This window comes from Zeus faber (genome assembly GCF_960531495.2).
Source record: "Zeus faber genome assembly, chromosome: 6".
In the NCBI taxonomy this organism is placed as follows: domain Eukaryota; kingdom Metazoa; phylum Chordata; class Actinopteri; order Zeiformes; family Zeidae; genus Zeus; species Zeus faber.
This window is the reverse complement of record NC_137201.1, coordinates 21,957,953-21,984,710: the sequence shown is the minus strand read 5'-3', so window position 1 is coordinate 21,984,710 and position 26,758 is coordinate 21,957,953. Positions and strand designations below refer to the sequence as shown.

Here is a 26,758-nt window from a genome sequence, read left to right as displayed (position 1 = left end):
CCGCCGCGGCGTTAAGCGACAGCTGTAAACAAGAAAGACTCTATAAGGTCGTGCGGAGGGAGGAAATACGCTCCCTTTTTGGGGTGCAAACACTCGTATTTATAGGCGTTTTGGGTGTCAGACTGCAGCTTGGGGAAGAGGAAGCGTTCGCCGCGTTGGGCATGGAGGCGTTGGGCACGGAGGCGTAGGGCTGCGCGGTTCCGGCCGCTCCCGGGGGGGTGGAAGTACGATGGGTCAAGTATGTACAGAGGAATCATCCCACACCCGGATCGGTGATTAAAACACCTTAAACAAGGGGAAGGGCGCGGCCCGACGCTGCCGCCGGGTTCTTACAGAGTGAAGCCGTGGAGACGCTCTCAGGAAGCAGCTGAGTGACGGCAGCGAGTCAAACACCGACACGCGCTACGGTCGGATCGGTGATGACAAGGTCAAATACGAGTGACAGGAAGAGCGGCCAAAAGCCAGCGTCGGAGATAGTTGTAAAGTATTTCAGGGAATTTGCAATAACTTATAACTTGAGCTTTGTGTAACGGTTTTAAATTGGAAGCAACAGAAATGACAAAGTATTACCATTAACCGTTGGACATGGAAGCATTCTTGTTTTCGATGAAATTCTTGTCTTCGCTGCGTCCGAAAAGTTGTACGAGCACACTATCTAGTACATACTATCTAGTACATCCTATCTAGTACATCCTATCTAGTACATACTATCTAGTACATCCTATCTAGTACATCCTATCTAGTACATCCTATCTAGTACATCCTATCTAGTACATACTATCTAGTACATACTATTCAGTACATCCTATCTAGTACATCCTATCTAGTACATCCTATCTAGTACATCCTATCTAGTACATACTATTCAGTACATCCTATCTAGTACATCCTATCTAGTACATACTATCTAGTACATCCTATCTAGTACATACTATCTACTACATACTATTTAGTTCATACTATCTACTACATACTATCTACTACATACTATCTAGTCAGTACTATCATCTACTATCTAAAACATACTATCTAGTGCATACTATCTAGTACATGCTATCTAGTACATGCTATAATCTACTATCTAGAACATAGTATCTAGTACATGCTATAATGTACTATCTAGAACATACCATCTAGTACATACCATCTAGTACATACTATCCAGTATATGCTTTCATCTACTATCTAGAACATACCATCTAGAACATACTATCTAGTACGTGCTATCATCTACTATCTAGAACATACTGTCGAGTACATACTATCTAGTACATACTATCATCTACTATGTAGTATGTATATTACTATCTAGTACATACTAGCATCTACTATCTAGTACATCCTATCATCCATTATCTAGTACATACTATTTAGTACATAATATCATCTATTATCTAGTACATACTATCATCTACTATCTAGTATGTACTATCATCTATTATCTAGTACGTACAATCGTCTATTATCTAGTAAATACAATCATCTACTATCTAGTACATACTATCATCTACTATATAGTACGTACGATCTAGTACATAATATCATCTACTATCTAGTACATAATATCATCTACTATCTAGTATGTGCTGTCATCTATTATCTAGTACCTCTTATCATCTATTATCTAGTACATACTATTACCTATTATCTAGTACATACTATCATCCACTATCTAGTTCATACTATTTAGTACATACTATCATCTACTATGTAGTATGTACAATACTATTTAGTATATACTATGGAGTACATTATTCATCTACTATCCAGTACATTCTATAAGAGTATCTATTATCTAGTACATCTTATCATCTATTATCTAGTACATACTATTATCTATTATATAGTACATACTATCATCTACTATCTAGTACGTACTATCTAGTACATACTATCATCTACTATCTTGTACATACTATCAAAGCACATAATATCATCTACTATCTAGTATGTACTACTATTATCTAGTACATACTATTATCTATTATCTAGTATCTAGTACGCCAAATTAGTGTTTAGTTTGTCTGAAACCAAACCATAGTTGCATCAAATAGTGAAAAGTACCAGGATGACATACTACGTGTGGTGTAATATGGTCGCATGCAAACACTGCGCTGGCGAGTGCATCCCACAATGCATTGTGAGGGAGAGACGCTGGGGAAAAAGTTTCTATGCAGCGTCGTCATGACAACGTGCTGAGAGGAAGTGGAGCGGCGATAATGATGACGTTTTTACTAACATACTAAAGAAGACTGGAGGATAGTATGGACATGTAGTATGTAGTATGTAGTAGATAGTAGTAGTATATACTGTTTCGGACGCAGGGAGGTTCTTTTGAAATCCTTGCTCTCTTAAAGACAAATCAAGCCAGGTCCAAAACAAACATGTCGCCGTCGCTCGCGTGTTTTAAACAGAATCACAAAAGCAAAGCATCATGGGAGCAGCGGCGGTGGCGGCGGCGGCGGCGGCTGTGAAAAGCTACGAAGAGGGGTTTGGTTTTCGGGAGCGGCATCGCTCCACCCGTCTCTGCTGCGCCCGACGCCGTGGACGATCCTGCGCGGTGGAAACACTTCAGCGGACGCTTGGACTTGCTCAGCAGGGGCTTGTTTGTTTTTTTGGGTTGTTTTTTTTTGGGGGGGGGGGGGTTGGGTGGGGGTCTGGATGGTTACGGCCTCACACCTGCTGAAAGTGAAGAAGACGGAGTAAAGACAGACGTCTGCATCATTCCATCGTAACGTCAACAATGTGCAGCGTATCAATGTTTATTAGGGGTTGATAGAAGTGAGAATAGAACGGTGTGTGTGTGTGTGTGTGTGTGCGTATGTGCGTGCGTGCGTGTGTTTGTGTGTGTGTGTGTGTAAGGGTGTGAAAGTGAATGTGAATGTCAAGTGTGCCGCCGCCCCGTCCCTCCCTCTGCGGTGACACCGGTTGACTGATTGAAAGCCGTAACATTGTCATTTGCCCTTTACTTCGCTCCTCTGGGATCTATTTCCGATCGGGAATCAGGGGGTTATGGGCGAGGCTCCCCGTTCAGGGTTAAAGTTGACACCCCATAAACGCTTTTCCGTTCCGGTTCCTCGGGCTCGGGCTCCACGTGCCGAGGAAGGGGGCCTTTTATTTTATTTTGTTTTGTTTTTGTCGCGGGCGCGGGAACGGGAGAGTCCTCCTCCCGCTTATTGATCACAGCCAGAGCCGCCATGTCCATTAATTAATCAACGGCCGCACCGGCCCTGCGCCGCCTTCTCGTCGGGCCTGATTGAGTAAGCCGAGGGGGCCGAGGCCGCTGCGCCGCGGCCGACGGGCCCTAATGTGCAAATCAAGCAGCTGCGGCTCGGCATGCGAGGCGGCTCGCGCCAGGCGACGGTTCTTTATACGGGGAAACAAGGTCACAGCCAGGGGTTGTTTTTTTTCTTTTTTTAAATATAGACCACAATGCCACGGGGCCGAGGCCCTTGTCCAAATATCTCAAGGAGCGGGTTTGATTTACTGGCGCAGGGGGACGGAGGGCCAGGCGTGGCGACGACAGACGTGACACTTTGCGGTGTGACTTTCAGACATGGACTCTCCGCAGAGACACACACTGGATTTATTATGTGGAGTTGCATTTTTAGACGAACCTACCATTCGTGACGAACTTGCCCTTGCCTCCAACCGGCACCTGGAAACAACACAAGTAGAAAACTGAGGTCGTCGGAACAAACTACTGCAACACTCCTACCGTGAATGAACCGTTTGGCAGGAATTCAAGAGCGCGTACAGAATATGGTTCTTCACCAAAGAGGTTTCTTGGGAGTTTTTTCTCGCTCGTTTAGAAACTGATCTACAGCGTTGGAGCAGAACCACCGCATGGACTGTGGCGGCGCCTCTTAACCGGCCTTTAGTTGTCACCACAGCTCAATAGAATCCCCTCTCAGGGCCAATCCACCAGGAAGACCGAGCGAGACCAACGGAACAGGCCACAGCCCAAGTTGCTATGGAGCTGAGAGACGTTACTCCGCCCTCTCACCACCTGCAGCCCGGGCGGGTGTGGGTGTGGGTGTGGGTGTGGGTGTGGGCGTGGGCGTTTTTACCTTGGCCGGCGTGGAGCTCTTCTTGGGTTCCCACAGTCCGCGCTTACTGCCGGCATCACCGAGTTTCCCCTCCTGTGGAGAAGAAAAATAAAAATAAAATCGGACTGACTTTCCGACCCCAATTAAGTCCCATCCCGTATTAAAGTGGTAATCCATGACATCGGCCGTGTTGAGTGGTGTGCGGCGTTGTTATTTCACTCTTGGTCGCTTGAGGTGGTGGGGTATATCGACAGTTTACTGATCGCGACCAGCTGCGATGCTTTACCAAGCTCCCTCGCGGCCGCACGTGGCCCATGTTTGCACTCTCGCCGGGAAAGGCGGAGCCGGGCCACCGACAATGCAAACGGTTGTTGTTGTTGAGGAGGAGCAGCACATGCACAGCGTCAATTTAGTGAATGTTCCTTCAAAAAGAAAAAAAAAACAGCTCAAAAAATGCGGGATAAATAGCAAATACGAGTTTGTTTTTTTGACAACATTTTTTGGCGATTACCGCTTTAAGTAGAATGACAAAAAACTTTATCCATAATCTCTGTTTAGGTATAGACTGCGGACCTCTTACAACCGTAGTCTTGATGGGGATAATTATCTCTATTGGATTTTATTATGTCAAAACTTCTAAATAATGTGTTCAATACTTAATACTGCATGGAATATGTACTGTTGGTCGAACCTTTTTACACGTGAGGGGCAAAGAAAGCAGGAGAGAGAGGAAACTGTTTTTCTTTAAGCAGAGACGCGGGACGAGGGAGAGTGCGGTTCACCGGAGTCCCGTTGCCGGGTGACTGGTTTCAAAGCGCTGGCGTGCCGTTCACCGTCTCCCCCATGGGGGAGCAGTGTCGCTCGACACTAAACATATCCCCCTTGTACATTTCTAGTGAGAACGGCTTTCTGCGTTGGCCTCGGCGGGTGCGAAGGGGCCCCTAGAAGTGCTACCATGAGGCACCGCTGCTCCCTTTGGAGAGATAAGGGGACACCGCGCTCGCCGCGTTGGTCGCGCCGAACGACCTCGTCTGTCAAACGACGAACCCGCTTCGCCGCCCGCGCCCTGTTTCGTAAGACCTACGAATGGAAACCAGAATCACTTGTGATGAAGGGTCTCATTATATTTACTCCGTCTGACTGTCTGACGATTTGACAATTTGGAAATGGTTTTTTTCGTGGTCCCAGGGGGGAATATCTATTCAGGGAGTCCGGCCTTTTGTCCTTGACTGAAGGAGATCTCAAAGTGAAGCTCGGCGGCGTCACGGCGACACCGAAATCGTCTTCACCGTGAGGCTGCCTCGACGTTCTGAGGCCGGCAGACAGCCGAATGACGGCACGTGCACGTGCACGTTTAATGCACTTAGCCTACTCTTATAAGTACTCTGAAAGAAGCGGCTGCAGGGAGTTATTGCCCCTGTGTGGAGGACGGTGCAGGACGGTATGTTGGCATTTGGCCACCTGGCCCCCAACTGCTACCGTGTGCAGTGTTTAACGGCTGGAATGGAGAACCCGACCGCGGGGTACAACACAATGGTTCTTGTCAAAAAATTTCCAGAGGTTTGGGTTTCGACAAATATATTACACACACACACACACACACACACACACACACACACACACACACACACACACACACACACACACACACACACACACACACTGACCGGGTATAAGGTTACAAATAGAAAACTTTTGCAAAGCTTTGCCTGTAGGGGAAGCACTTTGTCCGCCAATGTTGGTTATGGCGTTGTCCATCAGGTGTCACTAGAGTACTGACAGCCTTCGTAACCATGTGCATGAGTGTGTGTGTGTGTGTGTGTGTGTGTGTGTGTGTGTGTGTGTGTGTGTGTGTGTGTGTGTGTGTGTGTGTGTGTGTGTGTGTGTGTGTGTGTGTGTGCGCGCGTGTGTGTGTGCGTGTCCAGTGCACGGTACATTCTGTCAGGACCTACTGCTGGTTTGGCAGGTGTGGGCTCCGGCGCGGCGGCGGCGGCGGCCTTTTCTGCCTCCGCCGGCTTCGTCATCCAGTTGTTGGCACGTCCGGCCACGCCCACCTTGATCCCGGCGGTGTCCTGGGAACGTGAGACGGAGCGCAGTGACAAAATGCGGTCGTCTCCCTCCCGCGCCATTTGTTTCTCTCTCTCTCTCTCTCTCGCTCGCTGGCTCCCTCACTCTCTCTCTCTTACTTGCTCTCCCTCGCTCACCTTTTTGGCGGGGGACGGCGTCTCAGAGGTGTTGCTGATGGGTCCCTTCTCCCACATGTTCTTGATGCTGCGCGCGCCGCCGGTGGGAATATCCGCCATGGGAGACTTGGGCGACTTCGCCTCTTTGTTTCCCTGTGGAGTATCGTTCGTTATTCCACCAGGATCCCGGATCTAATACCACCGTGCTATTGACGTCGGACCGGGAGTTGCTGAGTTTCACCTGTGCAGCGGAGGTGAACTGTTCCAGTCTGTTGCCAATCTTGGAGACCATCGGAGTGTGTGAAGTTCTGATTGTGCTGGTGGACGAACAGAAACGTCATGAAATTGGAGTTATAACATCGTTTGAACAAGCTAATCTAGTCCAGCTGGTGGGTTCTCAACGGGTGGCCCCTGATCCAGAACGGGGCCGCCGGTCCATTTCAAGGGCCTTCCCGATGCTGCATTTTATCACTGTCTAGAGAAAACCGTATTTCAGAAGCTTAGGAGATCAGTTGCTATTGTTTCAATGGCTTTTTTATTTACTTGGGTTTTAAACCCTTCAACCCTTTAATTGTGGTTGATCCTTGACCTAATGACAACGGCCACATCTGGATCGTGGGCTGTAGACCAGCGAGAACCGCTCATCTGTACCCTATATAACGCTAAGGGGTTTGTCCTCATCGGTGTGAGAGGAAATAAACCTTGTCAGCGGTTTTGGCGTGTTGATCTACAGCCTTCTTCGGGAGACGTCATACAGCGTAGGAGGAGGCTTGGCAACTATTTGTCACCTGGACTACTGTCCCGAAAAAAAGCTGGCAGGCAACACCAGACACCACCCTACGGATGTCCCTTGAAGAAGGACGTCGATCAACATTCCAAAACTGTCAAGAAGGTCGACTATATATGTACTGTACTATACAAATTCAGTACAAATGTGCTGAAAGCTCACCTCTTCTGGGCTGATTTATTCAAGAATTCAGCTTTCGCTCCAATCTGCAAAAAAAACCCCAAAACAACAACAGCTGTTTAAACGTATAAAACCGCAGAACTGAATTCCCAAACAGGCGAGATGTCCCGTCCCGTCCTTTCTCCCTTTCTCCCATCCTCCCGTTCCTCTCCATGACAACCTCGTGTGGCTAAACCCATTTCTGCTTCCAACCCCAGGACGGTCTCCCCCGTAGCCCGAGTGGTTCTGCTGTGTTGGGCTGACGCCGGGCCAGGAAACACAGTCCCGACAGCCCGTGAGGTTCGGGCTGGAAACCCACTCAATGCTATTTGGGAGGAATAATAACTCAAATGTACACACGCACACACACACACACACGGGCACACACACACACACACACACACACACACACACACACACACACACACACACACACAGCTAGTTAGGAGCCTGTGTACGTGCATGCAACCTAACGCATGTGTGCGTGTCCAAGCACAGGAATAAAACACACACACACGAGCACTCAGTTCTTTATAGTCTTCCAAAAACACCACATAAATTACCCAGTCATGGTCTTGGTCTTATTTTAGTACGGCTTATTTTACAGTACAAACACACAACGTGTTATTAAAAGAAAAATATTATGTAAATAGCAGATCGTGCCACCAGATTCTACCTCAGATCATGCTGAGCATAGAGAGAAAAGGGGGAATGCCTGTCTCTTAAAGTTCAATAACACGGAGAGAGCAGAAATGAACCCCCGTCACACCGGGCCGAATCTACTGCAACAGATGGCCCTGATCCATACAACTGATCTGGGCTGGGTTAGATGTCCACCGTGTCCCGAAACGGCCGTGGATTCACATAAAAAGGACCCTGTTTGCTGAAGGATCCGCTCTGAATAGCCCGGACGATTTTGGCCCAAATCTGCATAATGATCTTCCAGACTAAAAGAAAAGATGCGTTTATTTGATTGGGTTATCATGAGAGCGCATTCACATCGGAAATCATACATTTGAAGGAAAAATAACGAGGCATCGAAATAAAGCGAAACTTTCTATAACTACATTTATATAAGTAAACAACATTAACAGTTCACAGCAAGTATGTCTCGTAAAAAGTATTTTGAATTTTAAAACTTTAAACTGACTGCCAAACCCCCTGAAACATCATTGCAAATTCCTCTGTTTTAAATGCATTCAAATGAGGATCTGGGGATTTGCATTAGAGGTTAAATGATCTTTGATATGCAGTGGGGCTAGAAACGTTTCTGCTTCCCGGAAAACAAATCGTAAAATGAGGATGGTTAAAATGACGGGAATTAAGATGACGGGAATGGTTTAATGACTGCCCAAGCAAAAACCCTTCAGTCAACTTCAGACTTCAATTACATTTATCCGGACTTAAGGAGATTAAATCACGAATAATTATTACCAGATTGTTAATAACAGAAATGTTTTGATCCTTGAAAATGTATGCCGTGGAAAAAAAGGCTCAACTTTCCTTTTTCATCAAATTTTAGATGGCTATCAAAACTTGCACAGATTTCTGGCAAGTGCTTTTTACACTGATGGACAAAGGGTCCCATTTTCTTCCAAATGGCTCTGGCAGGCTCATTAAAGCTACTCCATACCAAGTATTCCAGATTTGTCATCATTTAGCTGCAAATCATCTGTGACTTTCAGCACTTTATTTCAGCCGTCATTTAAGCCTGGCCATCCAAGTTACATTAATACCAGGTGCAGTTACATCAACCAGCGGCCAACATAAGCATGAAAGGAAATGTTGTGTTTACCCATCGGAGAGACCTGACCGCACCGCAGAAACGGAAAAACAGGAGGGGGCCCGAGAACTGGGCCCTGTGGAACTCCACAGGTGCCATGGAAAAAGAAGAGCGGTTCAATGTATATGGTAGAGAGTGTTGGATTTGACTCCGCAACTCACCTTCGATGAACCTTTCGGGGTTATAGCAAAGGAAGGCTTCGCCGCAGAAGACTCCTCCAATATTTTCTTCTTCTCCGTGGCCTCCGCCCTCCTTTGCTCTATCTCCGCCCTCATCCTCTTCCTCTCTTCCTGTTACAGGCAAAGACTACTTTAGTGTTTTCCTCTGAAGCTATTTTGTCTGGTTTGGGCCTTGCTCTTTCATTGTTTTGTTTTGTTTAGTGTTATGCCTAATTTACGTTTAAGTGGAATGACAGAAACACAACATCCTTTTGGTCGTTTGTGCCCTATTGTCATGTTGGACGTGCGGCGCACCTGCTCTTTGGTTTTCTTGTCGGCCAGCTCTTGCTTCTTCTGCTGCTCCTCCTCCTCGATGATCTTCTTCCGGTCCTCCCTCTTCTTCTTCAGCCCCTCCAGCTCGGCCTCGGCGTCCTGCTGCTTCTGCTTCATCTTCTCGAACTCCTCGCTCTCCGCGTCGTTGCGCCGGCGCTTCAGCTCCTGCAGCTTCCGCTCGGCCTCCAGCCGCTCCGCGTCCTCCGGCTTTGGAGAGCACACGTTCTCACTGTGTGACGTAGACACACACAGCGGAACGTTGGCGTTGCATCCGCCCGGTACGCACTTATCGTGCGTACAATAAAACACAGGGTCTGATGTTGAAGCCCTTGTGCTGAAACAACTTCACACGCTGTGCCGCCATAAATCACCAGAAACCAGCTCCAAATGGCTCAGTTGGCAGCTGCAACAACAACTATGAGTAATATAAGTACCTCCTTGATGGCTACCACCCATTCCGTGTATATTAATGGTGCACAATCGTATATTCTTAGGTAAAATGAAATACCTCTTTGAAGGACGCACTTTTCTCTTTTGGATTTTTGAGCCATTTAAGGTTTTTCGATGGCATTCTGCAACAGATCGATTGCAGTCACCGCTACGCACTTTTGGCAAAGCAGACTGTGGCCCTTGAAAGTTCCTAATACCGAGTTATTTCGAAACAGTGTCTGGCAAGCGGGGGACGTATGACAGGATAGAACCGTTCACTGTTCCTGTTCCAGCCTCCTGTGTGTTTCGGCCTTTTGATGACGACAGAGCGCATCAGCCGCCTATCACCATTTTCAGATGAGAGCGGAGGAGAGGCGGTCCCCGCGTTACGTACATTTGCTTTCCATTATTGAGGCTAGCCAGTCAGCTACTGTTGGCGAGAGTCGGCCTCTTTTATCACTGGGCGCTCGATGCGCGGCGATCAATTACTAACCGCATCCCCATTCTTTTTGGGAAGAAGGGTGATGGGGAAAGCAGGACACGGAGTTGGCTGGAGGCGGCGTCTAACTACCGGCAAACAGAGGAATCAAACAAAGGAGGGAACTGTCTGAAAAGCGCAAGCGGAAGACTCGACGAAAACTCTCTGGCACACCGGAGCGGGGTGGGTTTGGCGAGCCTCACCTCGGGGTTCTCTCTGGCTTCTTGTGTTTGTTGTCTTGCAGGGCTCCGTTCTGTTTGGACGGGGAAATAAATCTCGTTAGGCATCAACCGTCGGCCGCCCGCGCCCGCCCGTCGAGTGTTTTTTTTTTTTGTCCTTTTACCTTATCCTTGTCCTTAGGGCCGAGTCTTTTTGGCTTCTCCTCCTTTTGCGGGGGAGGGAAACAAGATTAAGAGAGCTGTGAAAACGGCGGGCATCGGCGGAAAGAGACGGCGTCCGCGGCCGCGAGAAAAAGCAACAATACGGTGTCGGTGTCGGCGGAGGGCCCGACAGTGAAGGCATCACAGATGTACGTGCGGGAGCAAACCCTCCGCGAAGCTCTGCGCCTCCTCCTTCACCTTCAAGACATGCTAGAAACGCCGTGGCCACACTGTGATTTGTGCGCGGGGAAAAAAAAAAAAAAAACAAGCGTGAGGGCCGTGCAAAATGTTCGAGAAAACCGACAGAATTTCGCCCCGGTAACTCAAATGTCGCCACTTTTGCTTGTTTTGGTGTCTGGGTTCTGCCGTTTTTTAACAACCGGAAACGTGCAACTTCAAGGGACTACGTTTGAGTTTTCCCGGGGGGTTCGAAAAGCGTCTTTTTTGGGGGGGGGGGGGGGGGGGGGGGATCCGTCTCGGCCACACTGATACCTCCTCTCGCTTCCTCTTCTCCTCCATCTCCTTTTTCCTCTTCTCTTCCTCCTCTTTCTTCCTCTTCTCCTCCAGCTCCTTCTTCTTCTGCTTTTCCTCCTCCTCTCTCTTCTTCTTCTTCTCCTCCAGCTCCTTTTTCTGCCTCTCCTCCTCCTCCCTCTTCCTCTTCTCCTCCAGCTCCCTCTTCTGCTGCTTTTCCTCCTCCGCCTCCTCCTTCCTCTTCCTCTTCTCCTCCGCCTCCCTCCTCTGCTTTTCTTCCTCTTCTCTCTTCCTCTTCTCCTCCGTCTCCTTCTGCTGCCTCTCCTCCGCTTCCCTCTTCTGTCTCCCCTCCTGCTCCCTCCTCAGCCGTTCCTCCGTCTTCTTTTGTTGTGCCGCCTCTTCTTCTCGCCTCCTCTGCTCCTGCCGTTCTTCCTCCTCCTTCATCTTCAGCTGTTCTTCCCTCTCTTTTTGCTGCCTCTCCGCCTCCTCTCTCCTCAGCTCTTCCTCCTTCTGACGTTTGTCCTCCTCCTCTTTCTTCTCCCTTTCTTCTTCCGCGTCTTTGGCGGTGTCGGGAACAGCTTCCGCCACAGCGTCCTCCTTGTCTAAATCTGATGCTAGAACCTGCTCCTATAGGGTAGGGTGCATTCATTTTTTTTAATCTGTTAGTTTCCGGAAACATAATAATGGTGAATGCACTTCCAAAAATGTTCAGATTATACCTCCTTATGTCGTACCTCGACTGCATACCTGGTGGTGAATTTGATCGATCCTCAAGACAATGCCATTTTTTCTGTGAAATCCACGAGATCTTACCTCCTTCTCCACCGCGGGCGCCGGCTCAGGAACGGCCGCAAATGAAGGTTCCTCTTCTCCCTTTCCTGCCTCCTCCCTCCTGTCTTCCTCCCCGCTCCTCCAAGAGTCGGTGTTGTTGATCTTGACCTCCTTGGTCTTCTCCACCTCCACCTCCTCATCCTCCTTCTCTCCCTCTCCACCTCTGTGCCCGGAGGTAGGGGATTCCTCCTCCTCCCCCGGGCCGGCGTCGGTGTCGTTGGAGGTGCTGGCGGTGGGATCCAGCTCCTTCTGCCTCTCCATGGCCTCCTGCATCCTCTTCTGCCGGCGCTCCTCGCGCTTGGCCAGACGCTCCAGCAGGGCCTGGTCGTCGCTGTCGCCTCCAGCGGTGGGTGCGGCGGGGGAGGCCTCCGTCTCTGTCACGCTGGGAACACAAAATAAAAAACTCATTCACAATTCACATCTGGTAAAAAAAAAAAAATAATAATAATAATAAGTTCAGTTCTCCCTAGCCTTTCAACATTTTTTGGCAGAATGGATGAAGAAATAATTGTATGGCAGAAAAAGTTCCCCTTGCATGGGCATACAGACTATGCTTTAAGTTTAACGAGAGATAAGAAATAACAAAAAAATATATAATTTAATAATATTTTATAATATTTTAAGAAATAAGTTATAGCTATTATATATATCAGGGATGTGTTTTTCTTTTTCATTTGACTCAAATAAAAACTACATTTAAAATGAGTCTCAGTCTTAAGATGTTCAGGTTTGCTCTGCCTTTCATGGATCCGGCAACTCTTCGCCCCGCTTGCTCGACGTTGTACCTGTTGGTGTTGATGATGTCGGCGCTGCCAGACTCCTCTTGCTCCCTCATCTTCCTCCTCTCCTCCCTGGCTTGTCTCCTCTTCTCCCGAGCTGCTTCTTCATCGTCATCGTTTGCGACGCCGCCCGTCCTGAAACGGCACAATACGTCTGAGGTCAGTTAAATGGACCTCAAAAATGAGACAAGGGGTTGATGATTACTGGGACGTTCTGCCGTATGAAATCATGATAAGACATTACCCAATATGCTGTTTTATGGAAACAGTCTTCTTTTCGGAATTTTAGATATAAAAAAGATTGTGTTTACAAATAAACTATACTTCTTTCATTGACTATAAAGGGGTGCTGAAATGTTTAAAAAATGAAATTCAGCTTCTTCACTGTTGAAGGGAGAGGAAACATTAATCGTGTACGCTTACAGGCTCCTGTGATAAAGGGATAAAAACATTCTGTGTAAATGTAAATTGTGTTGATACTATGTGCACATGTGTTTTTCATAGATTATGGATATTCCATATCAGCGCCTAAATACACTAATACAATAATACCGCAAGTATTGGAGTAACATTAAATCACAAACCACGGAGTCTATTGCATTTTTAAATCCTGGTGCTTGAATCCGTGACGCCACTGCAACCCAAGGAGTAATCGGTTGCGCGGTCAGAATGTTAAACACTACGCCCTCAAAAACTATTAAAGGATGTGTTAACATTCTTGTCTGTCAAACGCTTGACGCTACGAGTATCCATACAGCCGGGGCCCCAAAGCGATATCCTGACCCACAGGAGCCACTCCCCAACCGACCCCCAGAGACACGATGGAGAGAAGAGATGATGCTGCAGAGAACCAGCGCTAATGCTAAACACACACTGACAGTGTTCAGTGTTGACAACAAAACAAACAAACTCAAACTCTACTCACATCTAAAGTCCACATCCATTAGGGATCACAATAGACTGATCCTCCAGACACGGTGGGAAGAGTGGGGGTGAAAGAAAAGGACGAGAATGATGCATGCAATTTTCTCAGCTGCCCAGATATTAAAGCTGGAATAACACCCATTTTCAGCCACAATTTTCGGCCAGATGTTATGTGATCCACAGGACCAACTCTCCGTTTGAGGGTGTGCGACGCACCCATGTACTCTTTGGCCACGCCCCCGAGAGAACCTCATGGAGATTCGAGGAGAAATTCAATTCTATTTTAAAACAGGCATGGTGGAACTCCCAATAATGCCATACACGTCACACCCAGGGAAGGTGAAACTCCAAATAATGACACGCACGTCACACCCAGGGACGGTGAAACTCCAAATAAGGACTTACACATCACACCCAGGGAAGATGAAACTCCAAATAAGGACATATACGTCACACCCAGGGAAGGTGAAACTCCAAATAAGGACATATACGTCACACCCAGGGAAGGTGAAACTCCAAATAAGGACATATACGTCACACCCAGGGAAGGTGAAACTCCAAATAAGGACATATACGTCACACCCAGGGAAGGTGAAACTCCAAATAAGGACATATACGTCACACCCAGGGAAGATGAAACTCCAAATAAGGGCATACACGTCACAGCCAGGGTGAAGCCCCGCCGCCCCCCCGCCCGCCATGCTATCGGTGGATGAAGAGTGCGATAAGGAGGAAAAGGTCCACAATAAAACAACAATTAACCGAGGTGGTTTATACGATGTTTTCTGTCGTAAAAAAACGAAGCACTAGTGTTTGATATACGGAGCTCATTTCCCTGGAAAAGCTCAAACAAGCGTAAGGTTCATCATCAAGTTGCGATTCTCCATTCATCTCTCTAGGGGGCGTGGCCAAAGAGAACATCGATGGTATGTCCCAGCCTCTCAAACAGCCTGTTCTGAGACACAGAGAAGTGGTGTGTGTGTGTGTGTGTGTGTGTGTGTGTGTGTGTGTGTGTGTGTGTGTGTGTGTGCGCGGGGGGGGGGGGGGGGGGGGGCATTTTAATGTTGAAAATATGTGGTATTCCCATTCAGAAAAAAAAAGTTTGATCACACAGCATGTGAGTGGCGAGGCGTTTCACACACGATCCTGAATGATCCGTTCCTCCCCTCTCTGCGCCGCCTCCCCTCATATCCCGCCGCTGACCTTCCTCCCACCGTGACGGATCAGACGTCGGGGCCGCGGAGCGCGCCAGGCTCCGTCTTTCCGAGCCTCACCGAGCTTTATGGGGCGGGGAGAGGAGTTGAAGTGGCCCATTGATGGAGCGCAGCTATATTTCCCCCAGCCCTTCCTGAGTCCTCAGCACAATGATTTACAGATGTGGTAAGAGGAAGAAGAGGAGGACGTGAACCGCAAGGATCCTCTGTGTCTCTCCGACGGAAACGTCGACCCGGGCGAGGCGGAAATCCAACGGATCCTGAGGCGAGGCCCTTCCAAAAGGGCATAGGTTGCTCGAAGAAAACCGCCGGGGAAGTGATTCAATTAGATTTCGCTCCGCCCGAAAAAGCTAGAGGCCCACTACACAGGTCCCCTTTGAACGGACGTGAATGGAGACGGATAAGGCCGAGTCGCACGTTGGCTGCGAGGTTGACGGAGCCTCTGCTGAACGCAGTCTCGGAGCGGACGACCCGGACCTAGACCTGAAATCACAATAAGAAAATTAAAATTGACAGTAGAAAATAACCCGGCATCAGCTGATTTCTCCACGGCGGTCTGGCAGCGAGGCTGTGAGAGTCCCAGGGCGGGAAGAGTTGGCTGCAAGACTGTGAGAAAATAGAGCCAAACCGGAGGAAAGGCCGATAAGACACCGTGCACAAGGCTGTGGCAGACACGCAGGAATTTTTCTTCTGGATACAAACAAATGAATGGGTTTGTAATTTGTGATCGACTGTGTGAACCCCTTGACTCAGTGGCCAGTACGCAGCGCCGCTGGTCCTTGCCAAACCTCTGCCTCACCTCCTAAACCCTGTATCGCATTACGCTGTCATGAGGCCGGGCGTGCATAAGGAATTCCAGATTGCAGAATATAATGTATCAATAGTCACAGCCCATGTGGTTCGAGGGGGATGAACGAGGATTGGTAAGAGGATGACAATTTCATATCAACATGTTCCAGCGCCGCATATTTTCAGCTCTCCAGGCCGTGTTTTCAATCCCCCCTTTCCCAACTCCAGACTAAAGAGACTGACAAATTGGTCCGACGTGGGACCCTCGGTTCCCGTTTCGCTCGCCCTTTGATCGGAGCAGGAAGCAACAGATGTTTTCACACGTCGCCGATCAGACGGTGTCAGGGTTGAGCCGCAGCCTGCGACGCCGCCGGAACACGGGGGGGGAACCATTCACGGGAGGATCTGCTTCTTGCTCCCGTCACGTTTTCGCCGTTCAAACAGAACCCATTCGCCGGACTTTAGCGTTTCCACTTTTAAAGTGAAGGATGTTTTGGGGGCTGTTGCCGCCTGCGGAGAAGGAGGCCTTGATGCCTTGACGTACATTTTGAGCGAGCTCCTAACGTGCAGGCCTAAGTTTTGAGTCGAGTCCGGTCAAATCAGGGTCATATACATTACTCTTGAAGTTAAGGCCATAAAGAGCTTTTAAGGGCCCGGATTTATTCAGGGTTGCAACGGCACAACCACAGAACCTAAGAGAGAGAAGAGAGAGAGGGAGGAAGAGAGAGAGAGAGAGAGAGTGTGTTTGGGGAGATCTAAACAGCAGCCCTGCAAGGAGTGAGCTGAGAATGTCATTAAGCTATCATCGCCTTTACACCGTCAAAGTTTCTTCCGTTTTGCTCCATCTTAACATCACACGCGTGCACATGGACGCACGCACACAAATATTAGGCCTTGATGACCGTGCATCTGCCTCCATGTCAGTATATGGAGGATATACATACATGATCAATGGACACGTGACTGTATACAGTACACTATCAACACCAGTATTTATAGTTTCCTCATATAAGTGTTCATTTTGATTGCAAAAGAGCAAGCCAGCAACGAACCATAAGCCAGCCCACCATGGAGAACTACACGGTCACTAGTGCGTGATGGATGGACATCCGTGTCAGCACTCACGCCGCCAAAGACGTAAACAAGCTGCAGCGACGTAAAGTCCCTGACCTGGGATCAGCGTCAGCCGTCCGGGACGCGGCGTTTCTCACTGTTGTCTGTGAGCGATCAGACGTTTTTGTAAAACGGCATAAAAAAACAACAACAATGAATTATGGGCGATGGGACGGGACGCCCCAAGGCCCTTTTTTGGTGCGTGTCCGTCCACTCACTTTTCTGCCTCCAGACGCATCTGCTCCCTCCTCTGCCTCCTCAGCTCCATGCGCTGGTCAAAGTCGTCGTCCATGATGGTTCCTCGAAGGTTCTCCTGGTGTGTTGACGCTGGAACAGAGCACCAACTTTTTTACGATTCCCACAGCTCCCGAGACCGGCCCCCTGCGGTTTGAAATGAGCGGACGGACGAACTAAGTCAATCAATCAATCACATCGAGTCATATACTGTATATTGACATGAATTCCCACTACTGTGTTAAAGTTAACGCATAGTTATCTTAAACCTCATGAAGGGGGTTTCCTCTCGCCTTGCATGCTTCACCGTGCATTTTAAAGAATGTTTGAGGAGCTCGCTTCAAGCCACTCGAGGAGGGAATAATGTCAATACAAACAGAGACAGTGAAAAATACACAAGGATTCTTCTAAAAAAATAAAATCGCAATTTTTTTTTTTGCCACCATTTCATCACTTTTGACCAAGTAACCGTACCCCAGTATGACGACCAGCAGACAGGAATATAGGACCGGATTGAGCTTTCACTCCCCAGGAAAGCCAGAGGGTGTCGGACCACCCGGGACGGTGCAGAAGAGAGGGTCTTGTGGGTTACGGTACCTGAGCAGTAGCTGGTTTGGGTTCAGTCCATGGGCGGCGCTCCCTCCCTCAACTATACCAGCCCCAGTCTGGTTTATATCTCAGCCTTTCTGCAGCACAAAGAATTCCTGCTCGCACTTCCAGAGGCTTTAACTACCAGAAAAGGCAAAGGCTCACTCTACCATCCCTCCCCACCCCCCTCTCTCTCTCTCTCTCTCTCTCTCTCCCCCCTCTCACTTGCCCTCCTCAGCCTCCCCCTTTTCTACTTCTCTGTAATTCCTCCCTCTCCCTCCCCGCTCTCTCCTTGCAACTGTTAAATTATTTACTTTGTCTTATCCGTCTTCCCTGTGGTCTTCATTCTGAGATTTCGCCACATCTGTTGTCTGTTTTTCTTTCGTTTCCATTTTTCCCTCATTTTTTGTTTTTTGGTTTTAACCCCTCTTGCCTTTTTCAAACACCCTGCACAATTCTGTGACCGTGTTTCATATGCTGTCAGCCCCCTGTCTAGTGTACTGTAAAAATAAGCCCTTCATGCATTCTGATTTTGAGCATAGATTCTATAAACGTTTATTTTATTTTTCCTAAATAGCATTATATATTATTTCCCCTAAACTCCAAAAGTGCCAGAATATCCAGAACATATTATGAACATAAATATTTTATAACACCTTAACAGTTCATTTTTCGTATCAATTCTGCTTTAATAAATACTGCTTTCACTTTCACTTTTTGCAAACAACACGAATGCAGCAGTGAGCTGGGAACCCGGATAAGCTGCGTTCGTCCCAAACGGGCAGACGGGCGTCGTTGTTCCCGGACTATGAACAAATATGGACTGTGACATAATAATCCTGAAAGTTACCTCCTTTGGCGTCAAGACGTGAAGCAGTGAAACGCGTCGTACATAATGGGACAAGTGTGTATGTGCTGTCGCGGGACACAGCCCAAAGTCTCCGATACAATCATAACAAATGAAGTTAAGTCCAAATCATTTGTTTTAGTAGAGTAAGAGCCTGTTTCCTTTGCCTGGTTATTACTTCCAATCTTTCTGGACATTCTGTGGCCTAATATGAATGAATCCACTATTCTCGGACGCAGTGAAGGATTGTGATAACAGCCTACAGAGTAAAACGTCGGAGACTACTCCAGTTCAAAGCTCCTCGAAATACAACTTAGAAAAGTCCCGTTTTATTCGCCGTGCGGGGAACTTCAACTCGACGGACAATTAAAAGCCCTTTATCCGGCGATCGCGTTTTGCAGGGTGGCCAGTTGCGAATGAAGGCGCTCCAACAAAATTGTGAGCCCGTGCAGCAGCCGAACTTTGCCAAAAGACAGAAACGGTTCTGTGCGCCGCAGCGAGGAGATCTCCAGTCGGCTTTCTCTCCCAACGAAAGGAATGTCAGTTACGTCCCAAGGAAAACAGACCATTTTTCCACAACCATTTTTGATAATCAAACTCTATGTAAACAAATCACAACTATGAAGATTTGGTTTTTTGTTTTGTTTGCAGCCCAAATTTCCTGTTCCTGTTCCTCGCTGATGATCAGAGTTTTGGAGGAAATAATTGTTTGCGAGGAAGTTATTTTATTATTTTTGTAAGTTCCCAGATTAAAATTTGGTACAATTCTGTAGTGGCGAATTTAATGACAAATAATTAAATGGGACCTATTATGAAAAACTCACTCACTCACTGTTTCAGTGCTTGTGCACATACATTTGGGTCTCTGATGGGTCTACTCACACACACACACACTGTGAAATAAAACAACCCAGTCACTTTGTTGTGAGCTTTATTTCAGAAAATGTGTGATACGACGCGCCGTTCAGATTGGCAGCCCCTTCCCACTCCAAGTCGGGCTTCATCGGAATTAGAATCGCCCTCCATCTAAGTAACTCCGCCCACGGCTGGAGAATAACAAGCACAGCTGGGAACTGTTCTGTCGGTTTCACAGACCAGCACAAATCTTTTAAAAGAAGAGGAATTCATACCAAAGAATAAAAATCAAAAGATAATTCTGCTGTGTGTTTGTTTAAAAAAAAAAAAAAAAAAAGTACGTAGATATGTAGATAGACTGTAGACTGTGGCATGTGACCCGCTGTGCGTTTCTCCAAACCAGCCAATAAAGCCAAGCCAATAAAAATTGTGTGTTTTTATTGCGGATGTAATTTTTTTTTTTATTTTATTTTCCGACATTTACGTGAAACAAAAAATCCCCAGACGCGGCGTCCCCCACAAGCTTGAAGCACGGCAATGAAAGTCGGAGCAAAATTTGAAATGAGGCCTTGCAGATTTAATATGAGTGAAGATTCAGCAACTGGATTGCTTACTTCTTACCTCAAATTTGTTCAGAAACAGATTTTGGTAGACTGATGAGGGGAAATAAGTGAAAGTTTACGGACTAATCACAACGGAACCCGGAAGTCAGGCTCAAACCCCATTGGCTCACAGAACTAGGGGCTTCAGGAGAGAGGTGCCACCCACTGAAACAGACCGTGCTGGAACAGCATGATTTAGAGGCATGTTAGAATGGCTAGAATGCAGAAAGGTCCGCTTTAACAATACACAAGAACAACAACTACTGTATATATGTATATTTTTAACATAAAATGTTAAAAATGCATGTAAACCATAGGACCACAATTTATCATCAGAACTTCAGGACAGGCTGCATGGGTTTATGGGTCATACCACTGTCAAACAAACAATAGACTGTAGGAAACAAATGAACGCGCCATCTGCGCCTTCACCCATTTGGTTCTGATCAGACGATTCAAAGCCTCGAGTTTGGGTTTGCGCCCGCCGCCATCTTGCCAGGATGGAGCCAGACCTTTATAGGTTTTGGCAGCGGGGCGGGGTCTTGGCGCGCCGAAAAGAGCCAGCGAAACCACCAGGCAGTCAGAGGAAGGGAGAGACATGCCCACTTTGCTTGAACAAAAAATCACGGCCTGTCACAGAAGGCAACCACGGCCCCCAGATATACAGTACACATCACTTTCAAAACAACACACACACACACACACACACACACACACACACACACACACACACACACATAAAGTAAAATATGTATGACAGCAGACATTCATGCTGAGTCGTGCTGAGTAAAAATATTAGGGGAACATTTCAGGCGTGCCTCCCAAACAAGCTATGCATTTCTACTCACAGAGTCAGGTCACGTACTTTCTCGACACGGTCCAGAAAATGGAGAATTGTTCCTTGTGTCCACAGAGGAGTTCCCCTTCAGGAGGTTTTAACTGGCCCAAGGGTGTGCTCAGCACATCGCGTGTTTGTGTTTCTACATTGTCATATGAGGTCAGAAGTGGCCCACTTCAGTGTCGTCGGCTCCGTTTCTTATCCGTGAGATGCGATCTGAAGAGGAGCCCACCGGCGCTGAACACTGAATCATTACTGGACACTGACAGTTTAGATTTCACATTGGCGAATACCATATACAGTCACAAATGTCAAAACCAAAAAGCTGAAGGGGCCCGTCCGCGGCTTTAAAACATCCACTTGCCCGCCCCCCTGCCCCCACGCCCCCCCTCCACCCCCCGGCCTGGTAAAAGGCGTCTAAGATGTATTGTAAACTGTAGCTTGCTTCTGAAAAAAACCTTAAAAAATCCGAGAGGTAGAGGCAGTCAATGCGCAATGTCTCACAATGTTAATAGGGCTTTTAATCTCCACGCCATGATCCAAAAATCCATTCTTTGGTTCTGAAGACCGACCGGATGTGAATTGTGTTCTGCAGGCTGCACCCAGGCGCAGGCGGCTGGATTTTCCTCAGAGAAAACGACGTGAAAGCCTCGTCTCTGCCGCGCCCCCCTACCCCCCTTCTTCCTCCACTTCTTTCATCCCTCCATCCCTCCGACCCTCCATCCCATCATCACTGCACAAAGTGTCCCCTCTCAGCGCCGAAACAGGAGGCATTCCAGCTATGCGCTCCGAGGCCTCCTGCGTTTCGGGGAGCCGAGCCATCGTCAGTCAGCCTCCCTGCCAGTGCAAACATACCTCCCCTGTCATAACAAATCCTATCCTTGTTACTCCCATCATCATCATCCTCACTTTGCCATCATCATCATCATCATCATCATCATCATCATCATCATCATGACTTGTCACCATCCCCATAATCTCCAATCACCTACTTTCCATAAATTTTAACCATTGCTTCTTGTTCTCATTGTATCTTGTTCTCTGTGTGCAAACCGGAGCTGGAACGCCGGCCCCTTTGCGGAAACACAGCTCCGTGACACTTTGCCATCCATCAGCCTCGTAACCGCCGCTACACGGGACCAATTAGGGTCAATGTGCGACAAAGGCAGCTCTGTTTTTTAAGGGGGTCTGGGGGTCTGGCGTATAAAGCAACAGACGGAGCGACCCGCGGGGGCGAGCGGCTCGCAGACAGTCGCGGACCGCGCCGCGGCGCTGTTTGGTTTGGACCCGATCCAGAGGGGGGACGGCGCGGCTCCACGCGGGTGAAGATGAAAAAAACCTCCCACTTGGGGGGGGGGGGGGGGGGCGGCGGTGACTCCACATCCCCCTCCAGCTTTCACCACTTTGCCCTGACGCGCACACATATGCACTCGCACGCGAAGGCACTCAAGGGACACGCGCATTTGCGGCGCGTGCACGAGTAAACGTACGCACAAATGTGCTGTACGTATGTGACCACGACTTTTCAACATAAAACAGATGGGGTTGTTTTTTTTTGGACATAATCTAAACAAACGAAACTACTCAGACACCGACTCCATAGGTGTCCCCCAACTACGCCGCTCGAAAATCGGTTAACTCGGTTCAAAGTCTGTTCACCGCCTCATCCATTCTGTAACTCCCAACAAAGGGATAATTTATCCCCCGGGGGGGAAATTTCTTCCTAATTTTGACCAAATGGCGAGGTCTGTGTTTTCTTTTTCGCGTTCCAGACGCCTTGACCTGGAAACGGGCTCCCTTTCCGCTTTTACATGAACTGCACGACACTCCCGTAGTCTCCAGGTTTCGCCCTCCTCCTCCGCCCGGTCGTCCCGTCAAACGGGGGCGGGGGGGGCGGGGGCCTGCCCCACACAAATCATTCCCACATGACGACCGCCGAGGACACATTCTAATTCCTGCATCTGCTGCTGGTTACGCTCCGCGAGCCGCTGGCCTCGGCCCCGCCTCGGTCCGCTCGTCTCGCGGCCCCGTCCTGGACTCGTTGGGAGGAAGGAGCCGAAGCGGAACCCCCGCGTCTCTCTCCGATTCACCTCGTAACGCTTCCTCCCGAGCGGCTCCGACGTGCCTTCCGAAAAACGGATTCCCTTTCACCCCGGGCTCCGTTCTCTAACCTCTGGGTTTTCTTTTCGACCCCCCTTTATACACCAGCGGAGGTGTCCGAGCGTCGCCGTGAAGCGGCGGCGGAGGGAGAAGTACTCGGAGCTTGGACTGAAGCAGAAGGTCACCAAATAACCCGCACACAAAATGACTCTCGCCCTTGAGGTGTCTTGGAATGTGTGGCGTCCCGAGACGGTACCCATTGTATCAGATAATTATTAACAGACGGTGCCAGGGGTCTCAAGAGAGAGAGAGAGACCCCCTTGTCAGGGGTCCCGTTGATGAGGGAGGTGAAAATGTGAACGGTGACCTATGGAGGGGAATCAGATGGTCAACGTTGTCTCTGGTTAAGCATAAAAGCACCCTGCCCGAGTTTCATTCGACAGAGAATCCATCCGGCTCGGTTCTCTCCTGGACGTCCTAGGCAAGTCTGGTCTGATGCTGTACTTTTGTAATTAACCTATTATTTTACTCAAGTCAGCGTCAGCCGTCACTCCTTCTTCATCAACACATCAAATTCATCAAGAAACTACACCCTTGCATGTACTTAAAGTATTACAAGTAAAAGTATATGATGCCCGGAAACACGGCATCAGCTGCTACTGAACCTTCTTTTCTGCAGATGATGCTCATGCAGATCCTGACTACAATTACAATTATAATTGATTACTGAATGTACTTAAGTAAGATACTTGGAAAATTCACTTAAGTGCAGTAACAAAGTATTTGTACTACTTTCCATCAGTCCTCGAAATATAATTATTATTTTTTACCTTCTCTCTCCCAGTGTGTTTCTGCCTTCTCTTCGCAACACTAACTCTCTCTCTCTCTCTCTCTCTCCCTCTCTCTCTCCCTCTCTCTCTCTCTCTCTCTCTCTCTCTCTCTCTCTCTCTCTCTCTCTCTGGTAATCCATCACTGACCCGCTCCGGCCCGCAACACTGACCAGACACCGCAGATGAATATTCATACGAGAGCTGCAGTAAATCAGCTGTCAGGTGTGGCAAAACAAAAACTGCCGGGGAAACAATTAGTTCCAGGCCGTGCACGTCCCGAATGCGCTGTGTTAAAATTCGAACACAGGCGGTGAACGAGCTCCGGGACGGTGTGTACGTTCCATTATGAATATTAATCATCTCTCCATTATTGTCCAGGAATGAATACACATGTTAAATGAGGACGAATTATCGACGGCGATGACCTGACTAAACATATATGCTATCCAGCTGACATTTTATATAAACTGTCTGGTCCTAAAAAGAAATGACAGAAGCGCTAATGTGCCACAAAACTAAATTACATTCTGGGAAAAAGGCGGTCGCCAGTGACAGATGAAAAGATGAAAACAAAGATACAAGCGATTGGAAATATTACTGCACGTATCAATGTGTTTGATTGTGCATCAAAGTTTGTTGACGCGAAGGATCCCGTAATCGGGGGTGGAATAAAAAATAATTGAGGCAATAACTTGTCCTTCGACAATGGCTTTATAAATCACACCGCCAATAAAATGACCTTAATGACCACTGAGCGCCAGGCATACACAAAATGCTTTTAGAAGTTTCCAGTCATTGTATTGCCATCGGAATGAGACGTATTACCGTGACACGGGGCGATTGTTTTGGGACGGAACTCGGAAATGGCCTCAGGATTCCGAGAATGGTCCATTGAACGCTATAATAATAATAACAATAATAATAAACTCATTATTGCGCTCTGGACCCCGGTATGCAATGTAAGTTTGTGGTCTGAAGGCCAGTGATTACCTCAGTTCCTTCCCACACGGTGCACACACCACATGCTGCTTGTGCACCGTCTGGCCGGAGGAAGGCATGCAAACCGCACATCTGCCAGTTTAATAATCAGAGACATCAACGGGCAAAGTACGTTTTTAATATATTTTCCAATGCAACCTTTTAATTCATGTCAGATTTAAGGCTGACGTCAAGATCAGGTGCTCAGGATGTCCCGCAACACGAGGATACGAAAAGTATTGGAAAAACCGGCGACGATACGAGCGCACAAAATGAAAACGCGAGTATTTAGGGAACGGGCTCAGAGCGGCCGCTCACGCGTCCCAAACTCCGGCCCCGGTCCTCATTGGGCGACCGAGGAAACAGCTCAGCGTCCCTCTAAACAGTTGTCAGAATGGCGTTTGCAATCGATCAAGCCGCTCGGTTGGCGCGCGCCAAGTGACCATGTTTGGTCATGTTTATGAAAATGCAAAATAAAGGAAAACAACCCTGGAAGGGGACAGGAATTCCACGAGGTTGACAAGGCGCGGCGGAGCGGCCGCGGGGGAGGGGAGGGGGGGAGTTTCTGTGGACGTGGGAGTGTTTTGTTTTGCTGGTAACGGCGGTGAGGTCCGGGTGACCTTCAGTGGAGGCATGTCAGCGCCGACGGCGGGGCGATGGGGACATACTACAGCGACGCTGAATCCTACGAGACACGTCAAGCTGATGAGGGGGAAAAAAAAAAAGTTTCAGATTCATTAAAAAAAAAAAATGCTTTCAATTTCTATTCCTATTCTATGACTGATTAATAAAGTGTTTCCTATCTTATGTAATGTGTAGTAAGTAATGTTGCCATGTGGATCCGCTGACTCAAACTGACCTGAAAGTCGAAGTAAAAACGAAAACCATTGAAAAAAAAAAGCTATTTTAAAGTGCATTTCAATGCCGGTTAAAAAGCAAACACCCAGGTTTAGAGCCGTGCCCTGCGGCGCGGCTCTTTCGGAGGGTACAGATCAGGGCGTCTCGTTTTGGGAGACGCTGCGCCGCTCGGCCTCCTTTTAAGGAAGAACAGAGAGGATGTTCGATGCAGCGTCCCCCCCGGCTTGGCAGAGCTCGAGCACAAAACAGGGTTTACTGTAGGAAATACCTGCGGCGGTCCCAGAGCAACACATCTCCCTTCTGTTTCCATTGAACATCTCAAAGGGCGGAAAATATGACTTTGGATTTCGGTGCAAAACTTTCCATAACTGTTCGTGATGAACTGCCAATGCCGAGGGGCTGAAACGTGCCAAGACGGAGACCCACCCCCGCAAAAAAGGTCTTTTTTTCACATAGAGGGAGACAAATTCACGACCTGGATGTTTCCAGGCAGTTCCTGGAAACATCCAAGTCGTGGTGTTGTGCAAAGGTATTCCACGTATATTTTGAATAAATATCAGTTTTTTCAAAGCAGGTGTCTGTCGTTGAAACTATCGGAATCCCTTCCCCATCTTCCCAGTTTTTGGCAGGCTGTAGTTCCTTGCTGATGAATGACTCCAGAGCCACGGCGCTCCTTTCCCCTTCCTGTAATTTGCTCATGTGGAAAACTATTTCCGGGGCCCATTAGAGGTGTCACACCTGCGCAACCACCGAGCGGAGAGCCTCCCTTTTCGGCTCTGGAGGGGGAACAGAGGCGCGTTTGTGCTCCTGTACCAGGTTCTCTCTTGGTGGACGTGAAGGGACCAAGGATACAGAGACGTCTCAAAGGCGATCCCTGTTGAGGCGGCGGCCCGAAACACTGTTGTTATAAATATCATACAGTCATCATCGTTTTCAGAGATCATCATTTCCTGGGTCAAGGTGAATTGATGATTAATGTTTATCGTGTGAACCAATGATTTGCAACTAAAAATGTGATTTATATCAGATTTATTTTTAGGGTCACATTCACTGACGATGGTAAATGGACTACATTTATATTGTGCTCTTCTAGTCATACGACTCCAAGCCCTTAACTGCGCTTGCCTCACATTCACCCATCCATCGATGGCGGCGGCAGCCGTGAAAG

The 26,758-nt window shown here is 48.1% G+C and overlaps 1 protein-coding gene across 6 annotated transcripts in view; it reads right to left on the bottom strand.

The window, feature by feature from the left end:
- Nucleotides 1–17,787, bottom strand: part of cald1b (caldesmon 1b) — an 18,010-nt gene extending 223 nt beyond the window's left edge. Inside the window, exons 1-15 of one of the 6 annotated variants that reach the window (XM_080001831.1) lie at nt 17,569–17,787; nt 17,079–17,241; nt 12,827–12,955; nt 12,024–12,423; nt 10,703–10,744; nt 10,563–10,612; nt 9,435–9,681; nt 9,123–9,251; nt 7,182–7,225; nt 6,474–6,549; nt 6,254–6,385; nt 6,002–6,121; nt 4,071–4,142; nt 3,622–3,658; nt 1–2,682 (exon numbers count right to left, since the gene is read on the bottom strand). The exon at nt 1–2,682 is cut by the window's left edge and continues 223 nt beyond it. In XM_080001831.1, coding sequence (XP_079857957.1) covers nt 2,666–2,682; nt 3,622–3,658; nt 4,071–4,142; nt 6,002–6,121; nt 6,254–6,385; nt 6,474–6,549; nt 7,182–7,225; nt 9,123–9,251; nt 9,435–9,681; nt 10,563–10,612; nt 10,703–10,744; nt 12,024–12,423; nt 12,827–12,955; nt 17,079–17,152 — 1,569 coding nt within the window. In that variant the 5' untranslated portion in view covers nt 17,153–17,241; nt 17,569–17,787 and the 3' untranslated portion in view covers nt 1–2,665. The remainder of the gene's footprint in view (nt 2,683–3,621; nt 3,659–4,070; nt 4,143–6,001; nt 6,122–6,253; nt 6,386–6,473; nt 6,550–7,181; nt 7,226–9,122; nt 9,252–9,434; nt 9,682–10,562; nt 10,613–10,702; nt 10,745–12,023; nt 12,424–12,826; nt 12,956–17,078; nt 17,242–17,568) is intronic. The other 5 variants (XM_080001832.1, XM_080001830.1, XM_080001835.1 and 2 more) reach the window with 5 other exon arrangements.
- Between the last annotated feature and the right edge of the window lie 8,971 nt (nt 17,788–26,758).